The 19,244-nt window shown below is 42.4% G+C and overlaps 1 protein-coding gene across 1 annotated transcript in view; it reads right to left on the bottom strand.

Moving 5' to 3' along the window:
- ACACA (acetyl-CoA carboxylase alpha) overlaps nt 1-19,244 on the bottom strand; it is a 136,181-nt gene that overhangs the window by 97,915 nt on the left and 19,022 nt on the right. Inside the window, 21 exon segments of the mRNA XM_075168367.1 lie at nt 385-485; nt 1,078-1,266; nt 1,798-1,944; nt 2,851-2,985; nt 4,281-4,431; nt 5,438-5,583; nt 6,711-6,792; nt 7,708-7,811; nt 8,338-8,488; nt 9,316-9,479; nt 9,724-9,885; nt 12,207-12,377; nt 12,916-13,125; nt 13,649-13,701; nt 13,704-13,758; nt 14,517-14,623; nt 15,202-15,300; nt 16,512-16,593; nt 17,057-17,166; nt 17,397-17,535; nt 18,177-18,309. Of these exon segments, the coding sequence (XP_075024468.1) occupies nt 385-485; nt 1,078-1,266; nt 1,798-1,944; nt 2,851-2,985; nt 4,281-4,431; nt 5,438-5,583; nt 6,711-6,792; nt 7,708-7,811; nt 8,338-8,488; nt 9,316-9,479; nt 9,724-9,885; nt 12,207-12,377; nt 12,916-13,125; nt 13,649-13,701; nt 13,704-13,758; nt 14,517-14,623; nt 15,202-15,300; nt 16,512-16,593; nt 17,057-17,166; nt 17,397-17,535; nt 18,177-18,309 (2,691 nt within the window).

Here is a 19,244-nt window from a genome sequence, read left to right as displayed (position 1 = left end):
CGGCTCATGTTTTGCATCAAAATGTCCTTTTTCTTCTAAAAATACTCAAAACTCTAGACACTGAAAGGCATAACACACACCAGCAGCTTGATGAAATGGCCAAGATGTGACCAGTGTCAGGTCAGAAGTTCAATCTTTCTTTCATATGGCAAAGGGAAAAAGAGGAAGGACCTGTACTTCTGCTTCATACAGGCAGCCAGGAGGCACACACACGGCCCCCTCACTGTTGACCTCCCTGGGGGAAGTATGCACGCTTATTCCTAGTGATTTAGACTCTGAGTGTGGTAAAAACCAGTTGAATAAAGACAAGCAGGCTCAGGTCTTTCAAGCAGCAGCAGGAAAAAAAAAAAAAATAGTTAGGGGGCATTCCTGAAAATGGCTCACCTCTGTACAAGCTGCACAATGCTCTGAGTGTTCATGAAGAAGACCTCACGCTCTGATTTGCGGTTCAAGGTGGCTGCATGGCTATCCAAGATATTGGCAATCTGAAAGAGAGCAATCACATGACAGTCCCAGTCCTGGATGGGACAATCTGGCTGAACAACCAGCAGAGAAGCTGAGAACTTCCAGACAGACCAGACTAGAGCTCCAGAAGATTCCAGCAAAGGCCAAAGCTTTAAACTGCTAAGGAAGTTAATGACCTGACAATGATCCAAAAATCAATGCACAATATCGTATATTGGAGAAATCATCTTCCAACATCTCATTACCTGAGCAGGCCTCCCTTAGTTGCAATCACTCTTTTTTAAGGCTACGTTGACCTACAAATAGCACTGCAGCATATGTATCAGGCAAAAAGCAAATAAATAAATGCCCACAAGGCCACTGATATGATTAAACTGCTTCCAAACTGCCTGTTTAAAGCAATACTGAGCGGGGAACACATACCCTTCAGCACAGATAAAGGAGGCAAGCCTTTAAGCTCAGGTGGTACAGGTAAGCATCTTTCATCATGAAGATCTCATGTTCAAACGCACCTTTCAGGTCCAACTAACCTCCAGATAATTTCAAGGAATTTTCTCTCTCTGCCCCAACACAAACCAATTTTTATTCCTCTATATAAGTGTGGTTGATCACCTGTTGGCTGGGAAACTGGCAAAGGACTGATGTGATGTTGCTGGCATATTGGGCCATCTCCTTCTTGATGGACTTCTCTACATTGGGTGGGATCCGTCCAGAAACACTGGTCATGATGTCCTGAAGTTCCAGCAGAGGCAAAGATGGATCTCTCAGTGTCTTCATTAGTCGCTCAACCCAGCCTTTCACCTAGAGAGAGACAAGTCAGTGTAAAGACAAGCATGAAGAAAAGAATAAGCAGCAAGAAGGGAGAAAAGGAAAGGCTTTTCATTGAGGTCTTCTTCAATACTGTTTTATCACACAGCTACTCCAGGGACTAAAAGAGAGAACCGAGGTAGATGACAAAGCTGCTGTGCTACCTTACGCCAACAGCTGACTCAGATTTGTCCACCTTCTTTCCTCCTCCCTCTAGAACTTCTACCACAGCTGGCTATGCACGCAGCTCCCATGTACAAGTCTGCAGGCACAAGCAGTAAAGATCAAGCTCAACTCCTTTTCTTTGTCTTTGTTTTGGGTGCCACAGATTGGACTCTCCCATCTTACTCTCTGGTGAGACTGACTATAAGGAAGTCTAAGAAAGAAAAGCGAATCGAGCTGGCACGAGCAGGGTAGTACTGCCATGACTCTTGGTCCTCTGGCTGTGACATGCAAATTGGCGAGCCTTACCTTGAACTGAAAGAGTATTTGCGCTCTCGCTCTGAAACAAGAAGTAACCAGTACCTTGCTGCTGAAGTAGGGCTCCGGCAGGCAGTATCCATTCATCACATTGACCAGGTTATCTAGGACGTAATGGAAGATGCGATGGAGTTTCTCGCCTCGAAGTGCTGTGCTTTGGATCTGCGGCAAGGTACCCGTGTGCAGTTCAGCCTGGAAACACAATGAACAGCACAGTGTCACTAGCCCTCCTGCATGGCATCAGCCATGGCAGTAACATCCAGTTATCCTCAACTGGAGGCTCAGATTTAACTTGGAAGAATTCCCAGAGTGGAAAATGCACTTGGTTGAGAGACAGAAAAGTTATGAGCTGGATCTCCCACCGTTCTATGTTGTGTACACCCACAAAATAAGCTTCTAGCCTCTCTCCCAAATACATTACAGTTGATCTCATTGTTTACATCCAGGATGACCAAAAATCTCAAAGAAAAGTACAGGAAAAGCCAAAAGTTTGGTGCTGATAATCACTTTCCACCCCCTGCACGACAACAATTTTCAACTACCTATTGCTAAAGAACAATAGATTCTCTTCCACCGCCACCAGCTACATCCCAGCCTACCATCCCTAAATGAATATACCTCTTTGCCTTTCACCTTAAAAAAGATCCATGCCCTACGCTCTTTTTTTGTATTTCCAGATTTGCTCTAATTGCTTTCGCAGGGCCCGACGCTCTTGGAGTTGGGATCTCAACTCCCATCCTCCCAAAGAAGGTCCCTTAGAGAAGAATACATGATAAAAAGGAGTTAAATAAACTTGCATAGGAATAAAGCAGATAGAAAAATCTGGCCAACCTCTAACATCCTAGACAGCCATGTACCCACAATAGTACGGAGGTAAGAAGAGAACAAGAATGGTACATAAGCTTAGCCTGAATCAGAGAAAGAGACAATAATCTGAGTCCTAGTCCTCATCTGAGACAAATAAATGGTAAAGTGACAATTCCAGTACAATGCACAAATCTGAAATTGGTTCAGTACACTGAACCGTCTCGTACCACTCTCAACATCAGTCCCCTATTAAAAACACAACAAATATCTGCGCTTCCTGCAACTTCTCACCTGCTGAACCCTGCTGGGATCATCCAGCTGGAGCTTGGCAATCACACAGCCTGGATCCAAGACTGCCCCTGGGCGTTTGACATAATGGATGCAGCCTGATTCTCCTGCTGTAAGCGTCATCACCATTTTCATCACCTGTAGCAAGGAAAACAGGTTACACACTCAACTTCCATGTTCCCCAAATCATTCTAGTTTTGTGAGCCAGTTTGTCCTACCACAGACAAACTAACTGCACAAGCACCTTTTGCATTCAGGCTTTCTCAAAGGCTTAAAAGCACACACATTGGGAACGAAACCCCAGACACTAAAGTGAAGGGTAGAACAAAATAATTGGCCACAAATCAGCGCAGCAGGAAGCCATCCTCAGGAACATCACCTGTTCCACACTGCTTGGACCAACAGGTGCTCAAGGTCCCACATTCAACACCATGAACAAAGCAGATACAATTTATTGCTGCAGCTGCTGCACTCTAAAGGCTAGAAGTGGGAGAGCCACTCTCAAAAGCTACAGCAACATATTCACTTTTAGCAGAAGGAACTAGGATTACTTTCTAGAGGTCACAGGTCTCAGACCGCTCTTCACAAACAGAGATGCTTCCTTAGATCAACGATGGAAGCTCTTGCCCTTGGAGCAGGAGGGTTGGGTATGGGGAGAGACAGTCTAGTTTTATCATTTTTATACTATACACCACAACTGGGAACAGAGGAATTGAGTAGCTGGTTCCTTCTTAGCCATGGCTCTGTTGAGTGTAAAAGCACTTACCTAAAATATCTGGACCTCTGGCTTGATATTTTTCTCCTACACATTGTCCCCAACTGGTTTAATTGCCCCTCTAACAACACACACCCTCCCCTCACTCAAATCTGATTTGAGCCATGCACTCCTACACCTCTCGAGCTTTCCTCACAGTGATGCAGAAATTGTTCATCATCCTCCTCCTCTCTAAGAGTTAAGTAACTTCCAAGGGAGAAGGGAGGAGTGACACTTATTAACTCATCTGATCAACCTCATAAATGATCAGGTAATCACATAAGTCTTAATTTGTTACTTAATCCTGGCACGTAACTCTGCTTCTGAGTCTGTTAGTACTAAGTAGTGGTCTGTAAGTAGAAGGCCTTCTTCACCACAGCTAGAAAACACAGTACACATGGATCCCACTCTTCCTTGGTACCGCAGCAAGATGATAACCACGGTCTCACTGGTGAAAAATTTTGCTTATCACTTGGTATAGAGTCATTAATACTCAAATTTCAGCTGTTAAGTAATTTCTTCCCCACCCCTTCACTCTCACTGCTGATTCCTGCATTAGTCCAGGTTAAAACACAGACAAAATTCGGAAAGGAAACACTGTGAAACCTTTTATCCCCCCAGCTTTTGCCTGGGCAGATTCAGCATCTGCAGCCAAGTTGGTTCTTTAAGACTCTTTTACCTCTATTTCTGCAAAGCACTGGCCTGCAAACACGTGTCCCCCATCCTCCACCACATACTGGATAAGCTTCCCAGCCGAAGGTGAGCGCAGAATGGAGGGATCATTCTCCTTTTCAAACACGCAGGTCTTGTTGCCTATAGTGATGCGATACCTAGGAAAGAAGGGGACAAATCACTGCAACAGAGTTTCTTGTGGAAAGCATGGGAAGGGGAAAATCCATTCTCTCCTTCCCTATTCTACCTCAAAACAAAACTAAAGAAAAAAACACTTCAACTAGCTCTTCTGAGCTGAACGGAATGGCCCTGCATATTAAAGTTCAGATTAATCATGTCAAAACAGGACTATGGAAGCCAGGGATCAGAAACCAGATAGAACAGCTCTTAGCAAGGTTGTCTGTGTGTCACTTTTGTGCTTCTTCTCTACCAACAGGTATCACTCACTATCAGAACCAGAACCAATGAAGTTCAAGATTTCATATAAACAAAAAGTGATGTTAGTGGAGATTATACTTGCCATACATAATACACAATATATTCACCAAACTGCCCACCTCATGCAAAATGCTCTTGTATACGGAGCAAAGCTGAAAAGGGCAGGATGCACCCATGTAGCAGACTGAGAGGTTGAGATTTTATACAGTTTTCCAACCCAGAAAGTTACCCAAACTATCTTTGTACTCCTGACCAGATTCATTACATTTGTCACCGAAAAGAAACCGGCAGAGGGGGCAGCAGTTCACATTCCAGAAGCTGGAGATTTACTGACCTTATGGCTATGATTCCTGCAGGGAATTTTGAGGGAATGCACTGAAATAGTAAATTTTGTATCTATTTCTAAGTCAGCTGTGGAGTTTCAAGGATTTTAAAGATTTCCATGTTCTGTTTTTTGTTTTTATAAGCCAAAACGGCACTTTTAAAGAACTAGCAGGAGAATACGGACTCCACAATTGGTACACGTTCAGATCTTCTTACAGTAGCCAAGATCTGTTCTTCAGGTGAAGGCATCTACTCCCTTTAAACTCATCCGTAATACACCTAGTAACCTCCTCCTAGGAGAGAATTCCATTCCCAGCTGATCTTTGGGAAGCATAAAGTTACAAGTACACCTAATTTTGGCTTGTATGTAAATGTTAAACATTAATCTTTACAGGTTGCTACCTGTCCACTTCTTCTTTCATGTAGGTAGTATAGCTGCTACCATCATAAGATAGGAGCAGTCCTCCATCACTCAGTCGGTGCACATCAACTTCCACACACGAGCTGTTCATGATGACCACATAGGAATTGGGAGACTGTCGCGTCACCTGCAGATCAACAAGAATGGTACATATCACAGGAAATAAACACAGCATTGACAGTGCCTTGGTTGCCGCAACATACACAGTTTTCCAAGCACTGCAACAGTGGGAATTAAAGACGGGGAACAGAGCCATTTGTTCTCATGTTAGATGGGATCACAAAGCCAAGAATTTAGCAGTCAAGAGATGCCAGAACTAATGCTGCCCATGAATCTTGATTTAATCCTCTCACACTTATGCATTAATTGTACAGGTTTGATTACGCAATCATATACCGTTTCTTCTTCAAATTATCTCATAATGAATGAGATGATTTGAAAAAAAAAACCAAAAAAAGATTGTCTCACAGAGAAAGCAGCTAAAGCTCTCCCTGGAAGAAGGGATCCTATCACAGTCTCTGCCACAGAGTTTCTATTTGAAGCTGGGTAAATCACTTAAAGCATACTTTAGCTGCTGTTCAGTGCCTCTCTATTTCTCATCAAAGGGGTGCCAAGATAAAACCATGGAGGTGCAGGGGTGCAGAATACTTACAGCTGCAAAAAACAGTATATGGTCATGTCATTAATAACTTCACCATAATAAATTTGCCTGAGGAAGCTAATTAAGATTGCACAGGCAATCTTAAGTCTAGTATTTCCTAACTTCTCTATGCTTGGTTTCGCAACCTTTAAACAGTATTTCTAACATTGTTTTTTGTGCACAGCAAAAAAAAAGCAACACTAAGGGGAAAAATTGCTACAAGTTCTCTCATGCTGATGAAACTGGGCTCAAACACCCAACAGAGTAGATCTATATATTCAGAAACATCAACTGAAAGTTTTGTTCAACCAACAGGCAGTAGTCTTTGTCTACAACAAAGGATTCTTCACCCTATGCAGAGCATTTCTTGACCCCGAAAGGTTAAAATGTTTACTGAGAAACACAGAGATATTGCAATGGAAAGATGTGATGGGGTGTTATCATAAGGGAGATTGTACTGATTTCTTACCCCCACTAAAGCAGAGAAAATAAACTCTGCACAGATTTAATTCCGATAATTACACATATTACAAAGATTAAGCCAGAGCAGCACACAAACAGACGTTTCCAACTAGAAGTGGCAAGAGGATGGGTTTCCACACTGTGGAGCGTACCTTCAGCACATACTTCCGTCCTTCATAGATGAGTTCCACATCCACAGTGTTTAGCAGAGTATGAGCAGGCAGCACTTGGCCCCTTGAAAGAGAAGTACAAAACAAAACTGGTCTTCCAGAAGCAATCAAATGGCTATCAGGGACCCAAGCAGGTTCAAAGATGCATGCAAGAATTTGGAAAACACTAGCTGAGAGATGGGAGCAGGCTTTTAAACCGTCTCTTCTTAGGAGAGACACATATCAGCTTGACAAAGCCAGCCCATCTCTCTCCAGCCACACAGACCAGCTTTACTCTCCTTTCCATTCACCCACTTTTGCGTCAGAGAAGAGTCTGCAAAAGGAACATCACAGCCTGAATTACAGAACATGTAGCATGACTTAACACAGGGATAAGGCAGCTTTTCCCCCTGCAGCTCTGTTTACATATGGACTAACCAACAGGACACCAAGGGGAAGAACTCTGTTAAGAGCGCCTGCCTGTATACCTGCCTGTATCACACCAGGTTTAGCCTGACAGAGTGTTATGACTAGTTTCCCTACAGTGCCTGCTCTACTTTAAAGCCAGCAGGAGCAGAGAGGGTTTTCTAAGTACTAGTGGGAAACATTCAACTTGGAAAATTATGTCAAATCTGGAAAATTAAATCAATCCTCAAAACAGGAGGAAGACAATATCTGGTGATTCAAGACTCCCTAATGTTGCCCTAGCAGCACACAGAGAAAGAACTCCACATTTCTGAGCCATTTCTTGGAGATTCTGCCAAAACTGCCAGAAACCAAACCAATCTGTGCAAATAGCAGGGGATATTGTGGGGAGATGCATAGATATCTGCCAGTTTTCTTAGGCCAGTAGATAAAGAGCTTCCTGGGGCCAGAGAACAGTCAGCAGATAACAAGCTCTGTGCACTTCTGGACTGTATTGTACTTGAACAAAACTTGTAAATCAAAACTAATTACGATGTGCTTATCAGCTATCTACCAGCCCAGCTTGCAATTTTACCTTTCTAGAGAGTGCAGGAAGTTTGAGACACTGTTTCGGAAGCTCACATCAGCCACATGCAGAGCTCCACACACCACTCCCAGCATGGTATCAGGCCTTTCAGCCTAGAAAGAAAGGGTATATAACACAGTTACATCTCCTTTAGCTGCAGTCCATTCTGGACACCCCCTTGAAGAATCAACGGTCTCAGTTCTATTTTTGGTTCATGGCCATCCTCTCTTTAAAATTAAGTTGGTGTAGCATCCATGCAAACACTATATAGAAGCAATTACGTCTAATTCCTTAAAAGAAAACCACATTTTTTTCTTCCTGGATCAAATCTTGAGGCTTCACCTACATTTCCACTATCATCTGTCCCAAACTGCAAACCAGAATACTAGCCTTAATTCACACGTACACTAAGATGCTTTTCTGGCCAACTTTAAGACCGTCTTTCCCTGACAGGGATGACCTGGGATATTGATAGAAATAAGAATTAAGGCCAGGGAAAATGTTTATTCATAAAATAGTAAGTGGAAATTAACCCTCCTAAATCCTTGTCCTCTTGCAACCAGCATGCACCAAGCCTGCCCACCAACCCCCTTCCCCTCCTCACTCCAATTTGTAGTCCTGTAAAGCAAGCAGCTGCACCTGAACTTTCTCAGCAATAAGCCGATCCAACCAGCCAGTGTCAATGCGGTTCTGCTGGAAGCTTTCTGTTTCCAACAGTTTAATCAAGTACTCAACAGTGGTTCGGAAATCCCCTCGGATGGACAGCTCCTTCAAAGCCACTACCATGTTTCTGAAAGAGAAAAGAATACCTATTATCTATCCCATACTAACGGTAATGTGCAAGCTGGTAACTCTAGATAGTTCCCCATGAGCTGTTGGGAAAAAACAGTCTGAAGGTAATAGCAGAAGCGTGTGCACTGGAGCAAGATCCTATATGACATGCTTGGGAATGAAAGAATATTGACTCTCTTCAATCTGCTGCTGGTGTGAACAAGAGCAGCTCAGCCAGGCCCGGCTATGAGATCAGGAGTTCCCACTGTTATCACCATCTAGGCACCTCCCACATGTCAGTAGTATACTTAAGACAGACAGACGGGGTCTCCATCCCATCCAGAATGGAACAGAGGAAAGGCTCTGGATGAAACACAGCATGGATGACAGGTCAGACAGTCCTGTCTTATGACCGGATGCTTTAGCATTCCACACCATGTAAGGACACTCAATGGTTTATAAACCATTATAAGGCATCGGCATAACAAGTTATCAATGTGTTTCCTGTTAGAAGCCTTCCACCTGAATGCTTTCAAAGAGGGACTTCAACACAATGGTAGCTATATCATACCCCAGCAGCAGGTATATACAAGGCAGGAATGAAACAGAAAGGAAAAAAATACAGGGAAGTAAGCAAGAAGTGTAGAAATGTAGGTACAACACAGTGGAATTGCAAAGCAAGACAGGATGAAAAGCCTGACCATGATGTGGAAAACAAGGTAAAGAGAGGGAAACTTCTCTTAAAACTCCTAGAAGTAAGGAGTCTTGTTTTATCCATGGCACTTCAGATCGAAGAGGACAAAACCAAGCAATTTCCAAGGTTCTACCACTTTTCTGACTACTTACGAGATGGCTTCTTCACGATTTTCTCCCCAAGAGAAGCAGTGACCAAACTGAGAATCAGCGAATTCATGAAGCCCTCCTGCAGCAGCAACACTGAAATAGCCCCAGACATTCTTATTGCTGCGGAAATTCAGTTCCTGAACTGTACCAGAACTGGGCTTAAATCCCTGTAAAGATAGACAGACATTGCTATACATCCTAAAGAAAAAGTAAATAATCCAGAATTAGGGAAGTAATTAGAGTTCTGAAGGCTAGAGCATCTCTTTGCGCTGCAATATGATATATACACAAATAAGTTCAGGCTATGTCTAACCAGAGTCTGCAGAACCGTCAGCTAAGTGAGATTAGGGGAGAATCTTTTAAATTTGCTGCCAGAGTGTGATCAATAACTATAGAATTTAAAACACTCACCTCATCAGGATTCTCACTGGTGATACGTGCAGCGATGACATGGCCACGTGGACAGGGGACATGGGCTGAATTCTCAAAATCAATAGATGCATCTCCCCATGGAGAAACACCATACATCACTCGGATATCCTTGATCCTGTGGAGGGGAATCCCCATGGCAATCTAAGGAAAAATAATAATAAAAATAAAAATAATGAAAGAATAAAAGAATAAAAGAAATTACTATCAAGTAAGTTTCTCTCCTCACAGAGAATACCTATTCCTTGAAGAATTAATTCCACCAATTCTCTGTAGAAGCTGACACTTCAGTTCCAGTATAGCAAATATGCCTGCCTATTTCCTGACGTGAGCCTTCTCCGTTGACACATCTTGGAACGTTCATATTTCTCAGGACAGCTGAGTTCAGTGTAATATCCACCTTAAGCCCTTCAGCCAGTATTTTCCATTGACTGATTAAAAGGCTCCAGAGAAAGCTGGCCAGTGCTAAGTCAGCTGATGGCATTCGGCCTGTTAAAAATATACTAAGGTCCCAGTGAACAGAAGGCCCCTCATTGGTTGTAGGAAACTGTGGAATTTTGCAACTATAAACTGCAGAGAGAGTAACCTGCAGAACTGGCTGCTGGCAGTATCCTTTGGGGGTAAAGTCCCACTTGTTCTGTTCATTAGCTGGGATTTATTTTTACAGCTATAGTTCAAAAAGGCTGAACTTTAGGTTAATCATTTATTTCAGCTGCCTATTAGCCAGACAAAAGACCAGCCTGGTTACAATATCAATGTGCCATTCTATGAAATTGTATCTAGCATCAGCAATATGAAGAACGGTGCCCCAACAATGAGGAAAGCATCTGACCAGTTACAAAACTCAGTGCCTAGCAAATACAGACATAGAGCTACTGGAATCACCTGCTGAGAGAAGGCTCAGGCCAAAGCCAAATAGCCTCCTGACAAAATGAAGATGATCCTGCTCCTGAGCAGCCTACAAGACATTACAGTTCAACTGCTTGTTTTCTCTACCATCTATCCAATAAACTTCAAAATGCAAACAGCAGGGAGAAGAAAGAAACTAGAAAGAAAGCAAGAGAGTAAGAATGGCAAGGCTGAGAATATGGAAGTAGAAAAGCACCTAGAGCCCCTAATGTGGTCTAAGACGAAGAGGGAAAGAGGACTGCGGCATTCATCCACCGGTGGAAAAGATGGGAGCTGAGAAGAGGGAGATAGCATGGCAGCACACAGGGAGTTCGGCGGGGATGCACAAGGGACAGATGAGCCACAGCATATGCAACAAATGCTTTCTACAGGATCTGTGAAGGATTCCCTCTTAACTTTGGGGATCAGAACAACAAAAAGCCTACTCGTTCATGTAAGCCATAACTGTCACCCACTGTCATGACTTCCCCTTGAAAAGGCAATAAATCAAGACAAATTCTTGGTCACTTTGCCACATCTATTCAAGTATGTAATTATTAGGCACAAATCCTGTTTTGCGAAGGGCTGAAGAGCAGGGACCTCAGCCAGGAGGAGGAATCATCTGCAATAAGTGAGGGGCTTAGAGAGGTGGAAACAATTGCTCTGGAAGTCAGGAACTGCTCATCAAAATTAAAAAGACCCAAGTCACTTTCCTGAACTTCAAACAACTGCTGAACTTGCTGAAGGATGAAAAATCCAATTGTCTGTTCTTTTTCCCTTTGTCATTAGAAACTCTGGGAAGAGGCTGTTGTCCCTTGGAGGCAGAGTGGGCGATGCACTGCTCAAAACTGGCACAGCATTTGATCGCACTGCTAGTCTCAGAACCCAACTCATTTCACAAAATAACTTCAGACCTTAAAGTTGAACTATTCACAGCTAAAGCTTGTTGAGACAGGCTTTTTTACACACAACCTTTCCTTAAATCAGTTTTCCTACCTCGATGTTTTATTCCTCTATTGCTTCTCTTCACACTCCATTTAACTGAAGGTCTACCTGAGCAGTCCAGGAGAAACAAGTAGAAAATAACCTCTCCTTGCTTTCCAAATCAGAAAGAGCCAAATGGTAGAGCTATAACTTAGGGAAACAGTCATAACAGAAGGGATGCCTGTATATTTTGGAATACTGAATGAAGCTTTGCTCCAGCCACAGAAGATAAATCCCAAGCTGAGAAAGTACCAAAATGGGCCTTTGGGTTTTTGGGTATTTTTGTTGAGGAGGAAACGTGGAGGAGTCATATATCACCTACCCGCACACGAGGATATAGGCCATATTTAGTAGAGCGCTCTAATACTTTCTATATTCTCTCCTCTATCAGTACCAAGATCTAGTCATCTGCATAATGTCAGTATGTGATCCAGTTTTAACACAGAACTCTGGCTCTGACTCAGACAAGAGTCCGCCCCCCTATTTTAAGGCTTCAGGAGAACAGGTTTTTCATGCTCAGGCCTCTTCGACATACCACAGCTCGAGTACTTCTGAAAGCCTCCAGGAGCACGGGGCCTGGGCACTTGACTCACCTGGAGCTGTGCTGCTGGCAGATTAACATCAGCTACCATCTCTGTGCAGGGGTGCTCCACTTGCAGGCGGGGATTCAACTCCAGAAAGTAGAAACTGCCATCCTGGCTGTACAGGTATTCCACAGTGCCCGCACTCACATATCCCACCATTTTGGCAAGCTTCACCGCACACTAGGATACAGAAAAAAAGAGTATTTGATTTCCAGGCCCTATGCTTAGTGCTCTGTTCATCCATCCTACCCACTTCAGACTCTTTTGCTGGCATTCTGAAACATCCAAAAGCTTCTAACAGGCCCAAGAACTGCTCAAAGAAAAGCATGTGACACAGGAGTTTTGATTTCCAGGTTATTTCATTTACAATTTATAGAAGGCAGAGTTTGAAGCAAATATTTATAATACTCAGCATTAGACAATTCATACAACTCCTGCAGCTTGCTTTTGATATGACGATATACATTTAAAACACACTTCCCTCCTATTTTTGGGGTGCACGCATTTTTGAACGGAGCTCTACAGCTGCTTGTCAGCACATGGTGGACTCAGTTTTGGAAACGTGAGTGGTTGCCCACACTAAGCGGTTTAAGACACTCAATCCTATATTGCTCCTTTAAAAGATTCAACAATGCAAAACTCTTGGCGACATCAAAAAGGAGTCCTGCCTGTTCCGGGAGTCTCACAAGGAAAAGAGAACTTGCAGAGCCACTCTCACCTGTTCCATGTGCTCAAACACCACCGAAGTCGCAATAGAAGCAGGTGCTTCCTCAATAATCTTCTGGTGCCTGCGCTGCACGGAGCAATCCCGGCCAAAGAGAGAGATGGCATTGCCGTACTGATCTGCCAGGATCTGCACCTCCAAGTGGCGGGACTGTTTGGCTAGCCTCATTACAAAGATTGGAGAGCCTGGGACTTCAGCTTGAACCTATAGCAGAGACAGCATATAAATAGGCAGATGGTTTTTTGTAAACACCTGTCTTGGTCATAATCATCCCAAGTTCATTTTTAAGCAAGGAACATCCATAATATTTCCCCTGGGCTACTTAAGGCTGAAAATATCCTGTGTTCGCTTGTATATAATTACAGTGCCGCTTCTATTCCTCTCAGCTTTCCTAAATAACTGATAAACTAAAGAAGGCCTCGTGTCCCTCAACATTTTTGAGTTACACTGCAGATGCCCTTCATCACTTGGATTTATTCAGCATCTCCTATGATGCTGGGCATTTGACAACTGGGCATTTGACAATTGTATTGAATATGCAGATATATTGAAATCCTACCAACATACAGAGCAAAGAAAGCATGAACTCATGATTCAAAGTAGCTAAACAGGCTCTGATACATAATGCAGACTTTTTCAGTTCTTTAACATTTCTGATTCACTGCTCTCAGAATCACCCAACCTGAACATTTAGTACAAGACAGTACAAATCAATGGGAAAAGTTACCTGTCTAAATAGGTTGGGGAAGTCATCTGCATTGTTAACTTTCCTGATTCCTTTCCTCCTCCTCCTTCAGAAGCCTTGATCATGACAGGGTAGCCAACCTCCTCAGCAGCCTGATCAAGATGGGCAGAAAAACATGGCTAAGTACAAAAAGTTAGCAGAATCAAGTTGAAAAGATCATTATTTCCTGTTGATTTGTGTCCAAGCTTCCATGTATGACTCTGTTTAGCAACCAAGACATGAATGAGATAGAAACCAAATATTCCAGTTTGAAAGGGTGCCTGTATTTGGAAAAATCAGCAGTGATTTTGTGACTACAGAGAACTCTAGCCTCTCAAAGCGATCACAAAATCTTTTGTCAGTGCTTCACACCATTAAATTTACAAACTCACAAAAAAGCTTTTTTGTAATACAGAAAATCATTAAGCTGGGTAACATGGAAAAATCATACACTCCACCCCCTCTCTTCACAAAGGAAAATTCCCAAACTCTATATTGTGCCAGGAATATTTCTTATTCTAGCAATCTTCCTCAAAGGAAAACTTAAAAAAAGGTGAAACCAAGTGTGAGGTCATAAGTCTTTATTAAAAACACTTTCTTCTTGCATTAAAGAAAAATCAGAAGAGAGCCCTTAATGAAATACAACTTTGTTCCCATATTTTACCTCCTTCTCCTAATTCTCACCTAATTCTGCCGGCTGGGCCCAAAGATGATATGTGAAAGATCACTTTTCAATTTCCAAGACTCAGTTCTGTGAGGCTGACAATCTAGTTCTAGTTTGTACTCCCATTAAAAATAAATTAAACCTCTAGCTCTCTCCAGGTGTGCATGCAGCAAGACCTCAAATACTTTCAAAATACTAGCCACCTACCCGCAGTCCATCGTCTGCATCTTTCACGTAGCCTTTTTCATACAGTTCTTGAGGAACGTTCAAGATACGCTTCTGAAGATCATTTTCCTGCCAGTCCACTCGAAGACCTGAAATATAAGCATTATCTTCTTAGCTCATTCTGCTGCAAGGCTGAGTGAGAACTCACACGTCAGACATTGGTGAAACAAACAGCAGTTCCAGAAGTAACTAGTCTGGAAGCATTTACAAAAGAGAATGCAGGAAACAGACATTTCTGTTTTCTGGGGAGCAGATCTTTTCATCCAACAAATTATATCCTCCTTCATTTACCTTGTGCAATTCTGAGAAACAGGTTGTTATTTACAGTCTTTTGAAACTGTATAGAGCTTCCATGGAAGCAGAGTATTGGCTGCGTGCTCCAAAACTACACGCTAGAAAAGCAGAGACTGCAGAAATACCAGAAATACCAGCTATTACAGCTGTACTGTTAGACTAACAGCACGTTACACAACATGTAAATTTTGCCTGACATCCATATATATCGTAGTCACTATGTCTAAGCCTCGGATAATACAAATTTGAAACCCTAAACAGATGGAACATCTCTTCAAATGCCTTTTTGTGTGCAGACACTTCTTGAAGATTAGATGTGTTGAAGGAAAAAAGATTAGAATTATCTTGACAAACACAGCAATTTCCTTCTTACCACTGCCACTCCAAGGAAGAGTTGGAATGCCGGCAGTCTGAGCCACTATTGAAGAAGCAATTTTATCTCCCAAGGCCCACATTGCTTGGCTTGGAGGACCTGCAAAGAGCAAAACAAGATATATCAGACACTAGGGAAATGGCCAGAAGTCGGATTTGGGTTCCATGTAAGAGGGATAAATAAACACTCTTAGCAGGGTTGCTGCATGCCACAACTCAACTGGTATAAATCAACATTTCTGAACCGAAACAGAGCGCATTAACTGTATCAGCCAGGAAATTAGAAACAAATAGACTAGAGTACTTTTGACCAAGAAGGAGGAAAAGGAAGTTGAAATTAGAGCAATGCAATCACAGACACATCACAATAGCTTGTTAAGTGCCCATCCTGTTAAAGAAGTCCTGGCATACTCAGCTTGCAGTCACCACTCTCTGTCCATGTGTCCTCAAGCTGGGCCTGCTCTCAAAGGGATGGCAGGTTCTAGTAACTGGTATTAGGTGTGCACATCACATGCTACTGGAATAAGAATTCAGTGCCCTGATTTTACATGAAATGTGGTTTGCATGGGACTGTAGTGTATGATTGGTAAGAGATTTAAACTGGAATTAAAATACAGCTTTTAAATCCACTCCTTTTCAAAAGTCCAGAGTATTTCTGTGGTTATGGCTCAAGACATTACAGATAAAAGATCTGCTAGAAGTCAGAACATGATACAACTATCCCCAGGCTATGTTCAGACCATGACTTTTATCACAAGTCCATCTTTAGTTTTAAGCACAGCACATGTACAAAACCTTATCCAATACTCAGATCCATGTGGCTCAGGAGATGAGGCTTACTGCAACAAAGTACTCCAGCAGCTGGTTAACTACACTGCTAACTAGACCACAGACTTCATGTATTGTCCACGTAGAACTCTTTCCACAAAACCGAACTACAAACACCCTCTTTAAAATGACAACAGGGACATCAGCTTTAGAAACAATCTGCTTTAATAGGAATATTTTCTAATTTTGTATCTCACAATATTCAACAATATGTTGGAGAACTTGCCACTTCTCCCATACAAGAACTATTTCCCAGCATATGTCCAAACCTTATCTTGTTTTGTTAGCCTCGACGATTGGAAACAGACTACGCTGTTAGAGAGCATATTCTGTTGCTCTGACTACTGTAAAGAATGTATCATCAATCTCACACTTGTAAACCATACCTCACGGCTCTCTTTCAGACTCAAGATTTTCTGTCTCACTAGAATCACCCATCTTAAAATAAGGACTAGACATTAGATCAGAAATATATATCCTCACCCATGAAAGCAATCCCATTTTTGTGGAGAAGTTCTGGTAGTTTAGGGTTCTCAGATGCATGGCCCCAGCCAGCCCATACAGCCTGCAGAAGAAAATAACATAATTCACTCTTTGTTTTAGTAAAACAAGCAAGTGAGCAGAAATAGAAAGCATGCAGATACTTGAAGTCTTCCTTTTCCTCATTGAAAACAGCCTCATAACATTCATAAGCCAGACCGGCCTCCTGAACTACATGGTATGCTTAGTTTAAAGGGCTAGCGTCTTGCATCTTGTAGACAAGTCAAAGAAGGCTGCTGAAGCAAGCTGTTGAGGAGGAACTAAGTGTAGGCAAGTGAAAAGGTGAAGGGAACCTTCTATATCTCCTGCAGATATTCATACTGGGAAATCCACTGCATTGTAACATTCATTGCCTTTTGGTACTAGTATAGGTTTGTAATTTCAATTTCTTTGATCTGTCTTTTTCCCCAAATACAACTCGTTATTTAAGGAGAACAGATTGTTCAGCGCTACCTCCTGTTTTGAAAACTATCTTTGACACTTCTTACCTGCACTGGAATCCGCTTAGCAATATCAACAATGAGTTCCACATTTGCATAGTTATTGTTGTTCGGTCCTCCTGGAACTGGGACGTAGTGATCTGCCATTTTAATATACTCTACAAACACAAAGAAGGTCTCATTTAGATTGCAAATCTAATAAACGGTACTTGGTCTAAAACTCCCTAAATCTGCAGTACTGGAAGTTCTTACTCTCCTCTCAGAAAAATCTGTTACTTGACAGAGTGGTACGTGATGCAGTGGACATACATTCTACTTCTTGCATCCTTGTGGGCACACGGGTCTGTGCAAGGAGAAAGTTGTGCACCTTCAGACCCTTACAACTCACCTGCATTTGCTTTCAGATCCTCAGGAGTCACCATGACAACAAATCTGATTGCCCGCTCATTTCGAAACATCTCATAGGACCAGCGTCGGATGGATCTCATGCATTTCACTGCTGCAATGCCATTATTGGCTATCAGGACCTGAGTATATTAGAAGCAGGGATGAGATAAAGTCTAAATAGCACAAAACACTAAACGATAATGAAATAGTTTTTTCTCTGCAGACTCTTCGTCCAATTTTGGGGCTGCGCAGTTTCGTTAGCCAGCATTCAATTCAGCAAGAACATTTAATGGCCCATCAGTCAATTCAGAAATCGGCTCCTGCTTGACCATAGAGATTTTAATGTATTATGCTGTGTTTAGATTAAAGAGCAGAAGGACACATGAGAACAGGCATAACGAGTGGCTAAAACATTCGACACTTGAAAGGAAGAGATCTCATCCATTAAATGATTATGATGTGTTTTCAAATACATTTCTTAGTATTTTTTCCAGTTTTATCTGGAAAATAAATCTGTCTATAAATCCTTCTGTATCAGCAGAAGTGCTCTAGCTCACTCAATTTTTTTTCCTGTCACACTAAGTTAAAGCAATGGGATGTTTATTTATCACATATAAAATAAAATGGAAACACAATGATTACAGGCAGAAGTACAACTTTCAAGTTCAGGAATATTAATATTTTGATATCTGCAATGTACAGCCTTATATAGAAAGAAGTCGTAGCTCAAGAGAAGGGAACAAAATGCAATACACTGAAGTCAAAAAGGTCAGCAACTAACCTTTTCAATAACTTTATTCCCTCCAAAACGAGTAACAAATTCTGCTGGAGAAGCCACAGTGAAATCCCGCTGCACATCAACTTTCTTCCTGTCCCGGCCTTGCTTTACAAGGTGTAAACCAGACATACTGGGCCTAAGGAAATTTGTGGAAGACAGAAAAAAGCAACTTGGCATTGCAGATGTACACAAATAGAAGAGGGTATGTGAATAATTTGTAAAGTTCCCCTTGAACGTCTTCCCCAAGCAGACAAGCAGAATCACTCCTTGCCTCCAGACCACTGTGGCGCCTGGTCCCTGTAAAAACAGGGATGACTTTGTTTTTTAAATACCTTCCAGTTATGTTTCTGCAAAAGCCAGGTTATCTGGAGAAATTCTGGTTATGCTAATATATAAATAGGTAAAAATACATTCACTGTATATTGCTCCCCAACAAAGAAAATCGCCCTTTGCTTTTGCTAGCCCTACAGGATTTGATTTGCTAAAATTTACAAAGCTGAAACTGCGAGAAGAAACTCGACAGAAAAGCAAAGACCTGCTCTTCACACCACGCATCTACCGTAGTGCAGCACAACTGCGGCAGTAACAAGATACTTCTTATTTTAAAGCCCCTGAAGCTTTATCTCTCGGGTCACCCCACAGTTTAGCCATTTTTCTTACAGTATTCAGTGTGCTTTTCTTAACAGGTTCCTTTCCCACGAACACACTGAAGTCCTTACCCCTGCCACCACACAGGATTACAGAACCTTTCTGTAGGAAGGAGAGATGAATATTGGGAAGGTATTTAAGAACTACTCAATGCTTTGGAAAGACCCAACTGCAACCAAGGGGGTCGGTGCCACTGGAGCAGCTGTGTAACTGGCAGCATCGGTCCCCAGGAGCCACGTGGGCCCTGCTGGCTGCCCTTCGGCCATGGGGAACCCATCAGGAACCTCTGGCCTAATCAGCTGCTCAAGCGCTGATACCATTGAGCAACTCCACTGGGAAATGGGATGGGATGTGGCAGAAAGTGACTGGAATTGCTGGGGAGGCCACGAAGGGAAAACCAACCCAAGGACAAGCCAAGTCATG

This window comes from Calonectris borealis, chromosome 19, assembly GCF_964195595.1.
Source record: "Calonectris borealis chromosome 19, bCalBor7.hap1.2, whole genome shotgun sequence".
Lineage (NCBI taxonomy): Eukaryota > Metazoa > Chordata > Aves > Procellariiformes > Procellariidae > Calonectris > Calonectris borealis.
The sequence above is the reverse complement of the archived record's forward strand: the minus strand, read 5'-3'. Positions and strand labels throughout refer to the sequence as shown.